Source organism: Ciconia boyciana, chromosome 19 (assembly GCF_034638445.1).
Source record: "Ciconia boyciana chromosome 19, ASM3463844v1, whole genome shotgun sequence".
NCBI lineage: Eukaryota > Metazoa > Chordata > Aves > Ciconiiformes > Ciconiidae > Ciconia > Ciconia boyciana.
The window spans coordinates 6,299,717-6,311,430 of NC_132952.1; the positions used below are offsets into that span (position 1 = coordinate 6,299,717).

The 11,714-nt window shown below is 41.5% G+C and overlaps 1 protein-coding gene across 2 annotated transcripts in view; it reads right to left on the reverse strand.

Moving 5' to 3' along the window:
- The window catches only part of C1QTNF12 (C1q and TNF related 12), a 32,288-nt gene that overhangs the window by 12,117 nt on the left and 8,457 nt on the right, over nucleotides 1–11,714 (reverse strand). Inside the window, exons 3-5 of one of the 2 annotated variants that reach the window (XM_072883723.1) lie at nucleotides 3,362–3,481; nucleotides 2,081–2,192; nucleotides 1,638–1,819 (exon numbers count right to left, since the gene is read on the reverse strand). In XM_072883723.1, the coding sequence (XP_072739824.1) occupies nucleotides 1,638–1,819; nucleotides 2,081–2,192; nucleotides 3,362–3,481 (414 nt within the window). Of the gene's footprint in view, nucleotides 1–1,589; nucleotides 1,820–2,080; nucleotides 2,193–3,361; nucleotides 3,482–11,714 lie in introns of both variants that reach the window. The other variant, XM_072883722.1, reaches the window with a different exon arrangement.

Consider the following 11,714-nt stretch of genomic DNA (forward strand, 5'->3'; position numbering starts at 1 on the left):
AGTATCAAACTGTTGGCTTCTTCACACTATTAAACTGACAGAACAGAGGGAGGGGAATTCTCACTCTCTCCCCCCCTTGGACTGTTTAAAGACAAAGTTTTCATCTTTGTAAGAGCATCCACTGTCTTCCTCCCTGCTAAATTCCCCTATATCAGAGCACAAGCTAAAACCAGACACTTCTTGTCCCAAAGCTGAAATGAAAGGCTGGCATCCAGAGGCCTGCCAGCCCTCCCACATCAGCTTCAGGGCCAGAAGCAATTAGAAAGAAGCTAGGCATATGATAACAAAGCATGGGAAGCATCAGCCTACGCACTGATTGCTGAGATGTCTTTATTCACATTTTCCCTCCTAATTAATGAGGCAGCAGATCTCTCTAGCCCTGCCCACACTTCAAGTACAATCTTGCCTCTGTGCCAGCACCCGCAGTGCTGTCAAACCAGGCTTCCACAAGTGTATTTGGGTAAGATCCAGGAAAGCACCCTATTTAGAACATAACCACTGCCTCTAGTCCCGCAGCTATGAAAAGTCCTAGCAGCGAAACTGCTCCATAGGAAAGGATCTGCGGGATGGGATTCTTCAGAAATGGGACTCAAGTGCGGCTGGGAAGAAAGCTCAGCACCTTACCACATGGACAGTGTTAGCAAACCCTGCTGATGGAAAGCCACACTCCTTGTTCATACTCTTTAAACTCTTCTTGTCACATTACAAAAGCAACCACGTATCTGAAGGCCTTCTGCTATTAGACAGTCTTCGTGACTCCAAAGTCTAAAATAAGTCTCCTCAATTACCAAGTAACTATTTGTTTTTAGCTGTTACTTTGCTTAACATTTATACTTCAAATACAGATCCTATTTGCAACTGGTTCAGAAATGGTTAGTAGAAGTTTAAATATCAAATTCAACAGCTTGCTTGAACCATACTTATAATGACCTACAGCATCCCATGATGGTGTGCTTGTCATTATAACATGACTATAATGAAATTATATAGGTAACATTTATTAGTCTTCTATAATACATTATGTAAAGAATTTGAGCATCAGGACTGGCCCATCTCACAAAATGATGGCTCTCATTTGGGCTCACAAACCAATGGCTTCTGTCTGCCTCTGACATTTTGCTACACCTGAACATTATTCTGGAATTAAACAGGGTGTGCACTGAAAAAAAGAACAGATCCTTCAGACTAATGCCAAACATGGACAAGTCTTTCTCCATCATTAACTGAAATAAAAAGACTGTTGTTTGGACCTGTGAGACAGCCCTCTCTTGCACAGACCTGTTAGAACTTCAACAAGAACTGTAACAAGATTCACCTGGCTGCAAGAGAGGAAGCAAGTCTGCCTCTTGGGTTTGTCAGGAAGGAGAGGACTCAAAGCTAAATGTCCATCTTACTGCAGTTGAGCGTCAGTGCTGAAATCACCATATGAGACCCTGCTTCTGTCAATCACAAAAAAGGTAGTGCTATATTCATAGCATCCAAGCCCGAAATTAGCTTCTGATATTAGTCTGACCTTTCAGGAAACACCTTTATCTACAGAGCCACCTAGCAGCTTTGCAGACTAGGGGAACTACAGCTGATCTACGCACAATGGCTGTTGTGGAGTTGCACAGGTTCAGTCTGTAATCACTTCTCACCGACTGGAAGTTCTGAAGTTCTACCAGGGTCTTCTTATCTACAATGACTTGTCCTTTTAGCTTGCAATGGAACGCCTCCTCTACACGTCTGTGGGGTGAAACTTCCTCCAAGGGGAGCAGGAGTGGAGGCAGCTGGCTAGGATGGGCTGAAATAGCCAGGGATGCTCGACGCTCAATGGCTTCTGAGGAGAAAAGAAAAAGTATAGGAAAATAAAGGCTTAGTTTAAGAGCCTGGTCTATGAAGCCATTAGTTGTGCGATTAGACTTCTGCACTCAACTCTTCAACTCAAACTAAGCAGCACTGAGGAAACATTTTTTCAAATTTTTGATTGCCAGATAGGGGAATGCTTTAAGGTAAACATTTGCAAAGCCAGTTCTTTATTTACCATGGTGCTTACCAAAAGAAGCAGATCACAGAAGCACAAAGCTCTTATGGTCTTTACCTTTTAATATCTCCTTAAACTCCTGCAGAAGGACTTCCCGGGTGACTTCAGCACCAGGTGCTCCTGGAGGTCCCTGGGGGCCAGGAGGTCCTGGGGGCCCAACAAGGCCACGCTAAGGAAGTAACCAAAGAAAAACATGTGAATTAGAACTAGGCAATTGCACTGACAGACCAAAAATTCTCTCAGCCACGAGACAGTTCTACAGGGCTGTCAGCCATGTGAGCAGTCCCCTCCACTATCAGTTCAACTACAGGCCTGATGCAGTAAATCTTAAACTGACTCTCCAGCCAGCTGTGAATTCCAGCACTTGGAATTTACTCACATCTTTATGTGGGAAGATAAACTTTGCTCAGGTAAACACTAACTGGTTCTTCAAGTACATATATACAGTGTGAAGCACAACAGGCACAAGACTAAGTTTGCCGCTTCTGTATCTTCTCGTATGACCAAAGTAACACGCTAGCTTTTAAGCTTCTTATTCTGCCTATTCGCTAACTAGAATAGCCATCTAGCCAGACTTTACGTTATTAACGCATATTGCTCAGACATAATGATCACATACATGAATGTCTGGTGCGACAGTAGAGCTCTCGGGGAAAAAAAATGAAAGAGTTTATTCAAAACACCTGTAAAGGTTAGCCACACACACATTAGAGCTTTAAACTAGTAGCATGAACATGCAACAGTGTTATCAATGCTATTTTGATGTATATTGTTCCTAGGGAGTTACCGTTTCCTCAACTAAACTGCTGTAAACCTGAATGGAAGCACTCCTGCCTATCGGCTCACTGAGAAATAAAAGGAAATCATTAAAAGCATCCAAGGTTGTCTAAGCAGCAGATTAAAAGTGCACACATGATCAAGCATCATTCAGCAGATGATCAGTAATTCATTAATTTGAAATAAATGACTTGTCCACATCTTGATTAATATATTCTTTGAGATACCTGGACTTTATCTAGTGGAAGAAAATAAATGTTAATTTTATTTCTACTGAGCAGAAAGAAACCAAAAAAGGCTCAGTCCAAGAAACAGCTGGTTTAAACAAAAATGAATGTTGACAGTGGAATTCACATACCTTATTTTACAAAGCATATAGCGCTTACTGTCTCAAACATTTCCAAAATACTTTGAGAAATTAAACACAAACAAATTAAAACGCAGCACTCTCTGAGGTGGGAAGGCAAAAGCTGGAGCACACAAAACACCTTGCATATCAGCAGTAGAAAGGGAAGCCATGGTGCACATTTATTAGCTGATGGCAATCTAGCAATAACCTACTAATTTCTTGTCTTTCCCTTTGCATCTCCTTTTAGAGGTATTGCCATCATCTGGGCGGTGAACAAAGGAGATCCAGGTCCGTCGTGGATCTGTGATTCGAGGATCTGGAGATTCTAGGATCTAAAGAGAAAGAAGAACAAAGACTGATATCACTGTATCTCTTTGGCCACTACATGGATTTAGAGAATGCAAAGTTTCCAGACCAGACTGTCGTCTGCTGCCTAAACCACATCCTTGATCCAAACATATTGCATTTGGGAGAACATTGAAGGTGGGATAAAATCAGATTTTACACTTCTGTAACAAGCAATTCAGTCTGGATTATCCAGTACCATGCCACTTTTTGTCTTCATTTACAGGAGCATTGCAAATGCAGGATAGTACTTCAACCTGAGTTCTGGACACAGTGTATGAAAGACAACAGCCTTTTAAAGAGTCCCATTAGAGTGGGATCTTTTTTCTTCATAAGTTACAGGCTAAGCCTGCCAGCAGAAGTGTCCCAAAAGCCAGAAGATGCTGCCCTTAAAACATCAAAATGCCTTCTCATAACTTAATATGCTATCACCTGCAGGGCCTCCCAGCTCCCTTTGCTTAAGAAATCAGTAAGAGCCAAGAGCTGGGAGCCAGTGTACCTCAGAGACCTTTCTCAAGCTGCTGAGACTCTCAAGCCCTCTGACAATCCTAATAACATGCCACAGAAAACCTGCCCAGATGCCAGAGGTTGTTAACCATTGGCACGTGACATTTATCAGTGGGATCTATCAAGCAATACAGGAAGATTCAAACATACAGAAAACCTTGAAATGTTCCACAACTTTCAAATCAAAAGCTGCAGAGTGACAAATGTGCACACAGAAAAAGACAATTCACAATGAAAAACAAAGTCCATGTCTGATCACAGAAAAGATGTACATTGGCAAATTTGACTACCTTGCCCATTCCTATGTTCTGCAAGTATATTGTAGCCGTAGAGAAATTATCTAGAGAAGCTTTGACATTACAGTGCCTACTTCTGGATCCCTTCTAAACAAAGTCTGGACAGAAGAGAGGACCTGTCTCTATGAATTTGAGTCCACTTCTTATTGGAATCCCTGGTTCCGATTACTCACCTCCCAGAGACAACCAGAAATAAGTGATCAAATAGCCATACCTGTTGTTTCTATCCTAGGCTGGGAATGAACTTTAAATTAAAAAAAGGCACCAGAAATCAGTGGTTACCAACACCCTGCCAAGCTCTTGTCAAGAGCAATTAACTGTTGACTATGGAGGTTCCAATCTGTTGACACATCAGCCTCCCAAACATCCATCACAGTGAGGATAAAAGCACAAGCCCTCCCAAAGTTTCATGAACCATGCTTAAGTATTCAGAGCCAGTAATGAAAAAGACAGAGAGGAAAAACTGCAATGAACACTTAAAATATTTAAAACAAACAAATAAAAACCCCACCCTATGCCGATTGTAAACTTTTGGAATTCATTCAAGAAACCTGTTTTTTCTTCTCCTGATGAAACAGAATAGGTACAGATCAGAATTCCAGCAGGAAAGCAATACAAGGCAGTAGTGGGTTGAATGACATTTGAAATGATTCCTAGACCATTACAAGTTTAAGTAAATCAATATTGATCTATCACCATTCAGGAGGAAGAAAACAAGATGGGTGTGGAAAAAGCATAGAAGCAAAGTCAGTCAACAGTGCACTTTTCTGATGTAAAAGTGTTTGCCCCTGGGTATTAAGCTCCTACTAGTCTGACAGCACTAGACAGTTCTGCCACAGCTCCAACACTACAGCTCTACCCTCAGTGGTCTTAACAGTAACAGTGACCTTGCAAGGTGCTTCCAATGCAGCAAAGTTAGCAAACACATCTACGTTTGCTCATTACCTGTCTCACTTGGCTCCCTAAAGCACTTGCCACTTCTCAGAGAACCATACGGAGTTTTAATAACATTTCTAGTACCACTTATAAGCATAGATTCCCTTTCATCAAATAGTCTGCCGAAGCATGTAGAAAACAACCTTTAGAATGCAGGTCGAGCTGAGGTCCCAATAACTGCAGTATATGTCACTGTCTAAGAGCAACAGGAATTGGACAGAAGATTGCAAATTTTAGCTAGAAATATCAGGGCAAGCCCATTTTGAGGAGAAAAGACCACAGTCCGTGTGATCTGCTATGAAAAATCCATGCAGCATAAATTGTTTCAAAATTAAATCTTAGAAGTCTGCTGGAGTTCCAGCTTGAGGTTATAAGGAATGTCAGTGCTTCTAAGCTGATGCAGAGCCTGGAAAGCTCTCTCTCCGGCATGCATCCAGGCACATGGGTGTAGTACAAGGCACTTGTCCATAGATTTCTGAGCTGATGTGATCACAACTATTTATTTCAAACAGCTTGGGTCAACAAATGATTTACAAACCAGCAGAATATGAGCAGTTCCCCAGAAATCAGATGTGTTGAGAGCTGAGCAAGGGTATTTGTTAAACATACATCTCAAACTCTGTGAAGCCAACTCTTCTCAATTCAGCAAATAATCTTCAGTGATTTACTGCTCAGACACAACCCACAGAAAGATCTGCTCCTACTGAATTGCTCTATTCAGGCAGTGCACTTATCCTCCCCTCTGGATAGGTGACTGCAGAGTACCTGGCATCTGTGCTCTAAGCCAAAGCAAGGACATCCCGAGACATTTCACCATATCATTCATGCATTCTACTGTAATTAATCACAGCCAGAGTTATGATTATGCACACTCCCCTGATGCTCAAATTTAGCATGTATCACAAACAAGAGCAAGACAAACTATTCATAACAATCTAGTTCATTATTTTTGTACCCAAATCAGTCTTGAACAGACTTTTTATGTTTATAACCACATTTACAGTCAGCCGTAAACTGCGTGCTTAGTCAAGGGGTTCTAGTAGGTTATTTCAGCTAAATTATTATTTGCCTTTTTTACTTACTGCACCCAGGACTTAAATAGCTTTCTGAAATTCCATTGGAAATTAATGTAAATGGAGCGCCATAGGAAATCCCAGGTATTGTGAGATTAGTCACCTCACTAAAACATTATCACCTTCCCACAAATTGCTTGACCACAGATTTTTGTGAAGCGTAAGAAAGAAGTCAAAGACAGGCCGAGAAGGTCCTTTGGTGCACACCTCTCCATCTATCGTAACACATAAACATCAAGTCCAGAGGCAAACGTTCATAAAGTTTGCGAAAGTCCTTAGAACAGCACACGAGGTGCAGCTTATTTCTACAAAAAACATGAAATATTTAGCAGACTTTCATGGAGATTTAATGGTTTCTGATGGGAGAAGCTAGTTCTTTCCTACCCCGCTTCATCTGAACATACATAGGCGCAGCATCACCACAAACAAGGTCGCACCTGCAGAGGACTGTGTTTATGAGCATTTAAGTTTCCAAAGCTCATAAATGTAAAGCAAGTAAAAGCCTACCCATGCTTTGCCCAAAGGAAGCAGATGTCTTCTTGACCCAGTGACTGGGACTGACAGGTCTGTGGTAAAGCTGCAGTACAGTTCACAAAACAGAAGGAAGCAACTTATTAATAGAAGCACCCAACTCAAGCAGGATGGAGTATTCCCCTCAGTGCTGTAACAGAAGCCAGCAAAAGAACAGCTGGGTTGCAGAGAAAAGGAACATAAAATCAGTTCATCCTTCAAAAAGGGCTGGCTCATGTGGCAGGAACTCAGAAATGCAGTCTCCAGAACACAGCAAACACAAGACCAGAGTCTTAGGGACTGGGATGTAGCATTTGCTGCAGATGTGGAAGAGACTATTCAAATATTCCTGGTTTCCACCAGGCTGCAAGACAGGCATAAATTCCCCTCCACTGCAAAAATGAGGAAAAAGGCCAGCTAGAAGCAGAAGCCAGCAATCATGGGCAGACTCTGACCATTAACTGTGAAGACAAACAGATGTCCTCAGCCTTTCTGGAGCTCCAGCTGTGAAGAAACAGGCCAGAGCAGACATCTTGTCAGGGAGGAAAAAGAAATCCAGATGGCACATCCCAGAAAAATAAATGAAAAACTCCTGAAGTTTAAAAAAAAAAAATAAATCCCATACCTCTCCACTGGCTTGCTTAAATTACAAATCCCTCTACAAGACAGTCATGGCACTCCCCAATTTCTCCAGCACAAGGATGATTGACAGTTAAAATTAATGTTCCATCCTTGTGGTATTATTATTTAATTACTATGGCATGCATGAGCAATCCCAGCAATAAGCATGCAAGCCTCTATTTTTCTTGGCAGCAGCAGCCTCCAGCAGCCAGAGAGACCTTGCAGCCAACTCAGGTATCAGTCAGGACTGAGAGCAGCCTTGGAATCCCAGCAAAGGGGACTTGTCCCTCCTGGGGTGCTGTTTACAGAGCAAAGCTAACCTACAGGAGTCAGGAGGAATCCTCGTGTTAACTACGGTGAAATCAGGCTTACTCCTTAACACTTGAAACAGTACTTCCAAAATCAACAGAAGCCTTGCCAGCAATTTTTAGTGAACTTTCAATCAGGTCTTTTAACATTACTTTGGAATCCGAATACAATGGCACCTATCACTTCAGAACCAGCTTATGACACTGATGAGAAATTAGCCCACTCTCTCCCTAACTTCCCTCACCGTAAAACACAAGCTGAGCTGTAATTTAGACTGCTCCGCACAGGCAGAACCTGCGGTTCTTTCTGGCTCTAGCTCCCAGAACAGCACGCACTGCCCAAAGACACACACGGTCTCTGGCCAAGATACAGCCAGCATAGAAGAAACTACTAGCAGAAATCTACAGTCAAGTAGAAGAGTTTGGATCCTGAGAAATTTCTGAACTGTATCTGAACTTTCCTGAAATGTAAGGATTCTGGGATCCAGTCTGCATCTCTGCTAAAAACCAAAGTGAAATGGACAAAAGTAGTTTCAGAGTCTGGATGAATAAAAGAAAAAAGTCAACACTACCTGTGAGCAAGTCTCCGTACACCTAAAAGCATCTCAGTGTTCTCAGGCACACCTAAGCATTTCTCAGGGTGGGACAGGATGGAAAGAAAGCATGAAAAGGTTACAATTTTGTGAGAGGGCAGCATCTTTTCCACCTGCAATTAGTCAGAGATGCATGTCCAAGAACATATACCTAACCACTCCAGTCCACAGTCTGTATGGCTGAAGTTACTGCCCTGCAAGTTTTGCTCAAACAGTTATCTATGCATTTGTCCATCTGTGATGGAATTATATTTAAGAATTCTTTCCTTATTAGTTAAGCAGTTGCCAGACACAAAATGGACCTGACTAAGCATTTCAGTTATCTTAATCCACAAATTTCTCTGTTGTTACACCTGATTACACTAGCAAGAGTATTGTCAGCTTCATTATGAAATGAGGAGCAAATTATTTATTTCAGCAGTGTATTTTATTTGGAACAGGTTAAAAAGTGACAGACCACTTTTTTTTTTTTTTTTTAGCATGAAAAATCCTATGTCAGCTGCTAATAACTTATGGTTATACACACTCTTGGTTATTAATGAGATGTAAAACCAAAGTCCTGACCACTTGTGGTTTTTACAGATCTCTCAAGAATTTTCCCTAGAGCAGAAGTGTTAGGTTTGGTATCTTAGCCAAATCCAAAATGGCATTCCTACCTAAATTCACACTATGTTTTGTGACTGAAAAATTATTCTTCACTCCTCTAAATGGCTACCTCAAAAAGCTTCTCCCCTCCGCTTAAACACAAACTGCCTGCAGTGGTCACACCTGTAATGAATTTAATGAATCCAGTGGAACAGTTCATGTGAGCAAGAGCTACTCGGAGTGAGAAAATGACATGATGTTTGTTGCTGTGTTAGCTGTACGGCAACGTTAATCAGTGCCACCCCTGGCTGTACCAGTAGAGTTCTGTCTTTAGGGATGCCACAAAAAGGTAAGGAACTGAACAGCACCAATAGAACAGGTGTAGCACAAGGCATCCGGCACACAAAACCACATCTGATGTAGGACCACATACTTTAAAAACGGGCTTGGAAAAAAAAAAAATCTTACAAACAGTTCTGAGAAATGAGACCAAGCACTGAATTGTTTGATACGCTGAGTCAGATGTATGAATCCAACATTATTTTACATGGGCCACAAGGAATTGCTAGGAAGCATGTTATTTGTTATAGCCCTTCTTGTTCATAATACGCCAGAGCAAGACTGACAATAACGACAGATACAAAACATGAAAGATAACATCTTCTACTACAGATAGGTCCCAGTCCAGTCTCTCCCATGGCTTTAGCACTTGTCAGGCCCAAAAATACTTTTCGCCATTACACATGCAATCACACACTTCAGACTAAGACTGCAATCTCTTTACAGAGGAGAAATGCAATCTGTGCAATGTCATTGAACCAGCTGCTGTTTTCAATTGGAAGCAAAAGGCCCCAAAGAAATAATTCAGAGAGATTTAAGTAATAAACCAGGTAGACTCTAGATTTTTGACAGAGACAAAAGGGTCACAAATGAAATAAAATTTCAAGGACTCCTTGGCTACGTAATGGGTAACTAAATTAAAAACATTACACTATTTCTTGCAGAAATTCCACTGAAGGTAAAATCCTGTTGACCTCAAATCATCCCTGAAATTTCACTGGGACGCTGAGTCAATAATTTTCCCCAGGTTCGGATGCTGCCTTTGAGTTGTTTAGCTGAACTACCCCTAAAAGCAGCTCACAGAACAGCTGAAGTTGGAAGGAACATCCACGGATTGCCTAGTTCAACACCCCCTGCCCTAAGCAGGTGAACTACAGCAGGTTACTCTGGACCATGTACAGTCAGGTTTTGACTGTCTCCAAGGATGGAGACTGCATAGCCTCTCTGTCCAGCCTTTTCCAGTGTTTGACCATCCTCACAGTAAAGAAGCTTTTTTTCTTACGTTTCAGTGGAATTTTCTGTATTTCAACTTGTACTCACTGCCTCTTGTCCTTTCACTGGGCGCTAAGAGTCTGACTCCATCTTTATTCCCTCTACTCAGGTATCAAATGGTAACCCTTGATCAGTGTCAACGCTAAATAACCACTGGACAATCTACTACTGCCAAACCCCTGTTATTATAGTATCACATCTTCCAAGACAAGATCTATGCCTGGAAAGGGGAAGGCAAGCCTGGCAAGTGGCAGCTGCAGGTACTCAGCCACACACAGTCAGAGAAAGAAAGTCCAGTAGATTACAACCTCTGTATCCATCAGTCATGTTCTGCTCTCTCTCTTAGTCCATCTGTGTCAGAGAAGAAAACTCTCATGTGCTTGGCAAGCCCATCACATTGACAGCAACTCAGCAAAGATAAGACTGGAGAAAAATTAAAAAGAAAAAAAAAACAACACACTTACTATTTCCTTGGAAATACCAGGTTTATCGGGAGATTTGAGAGTTCTGCTTCCCTGTTTTAGGTAGAGGTTTCACCACATGACTCATGCACTGTGAATGTTAAAGGGGAGCTTTCTCCACTCCTATTTGAAAAGAATTCCCAAGAAAAATTTGTCCCAAACTGTTTTGCTTAATTAGAAGGAAAACACATCTACCTTTTCAACAGTATGAATAAAAATCACTACTCTCAGCTAATATTTCATTCCCTGCTCCTTCTGCTTTGATAAACCTACCAGCTGGCCACAGAGTCTTCCAAGGTAAACACAGCCTTAATTTTTACTGTACAAGGCCAAAAACAATTCCACCTTTCCTGTTATGTGCTGTAGAGAAATGAAATGGGACACTGCTGCTGTTTCACTTTCCTGTGCAGGGCATCCTTTCATGAACCAAAACTGCTCACAGAAGTACCTTCAAGGCTTAGAGAAATCAGTCTGCCATAGAGAACTGCTTTCAACCTTCCTTTACCTTGACAGGTGAGGTAAGGATAGCTTCACTATTACTTTACTTCTTCCCTTCGTGAATACAAATTGTGATGCTTTGCTGTAAGTGGCAACTGTCATTTACCGCAGAAATGGGGGCAATTCTTAAGCACTGCATTTATAGTATGTGTAAAATAATCTCTTAGCTTGGGCAGGTGCTATACAAATATAAAATACAATACAGTCACCTATGACATTCAGAAACAATACTTAACTAGAGCCTGGACTTCAACCTCAAATAGATTCCAAGGAGAAAAGTTCACATTGCAAAATTTGGGAGTGGGTATCAAGCAGAGCTCATCAGCATTTACATCAAAGATTTGGTTTCGTCCTATCCTTATTAAACGGAACCTGCCTTCACTGAACTCGCCAGCTCTTACTGCAGCCAAACCTTTGCCATCGATATTTTAAACCAAAGTATTTCAACACAGAAACTGCAGCTTCCAAACAATGTCTGTTTTAATGAATGCCCACTAGCC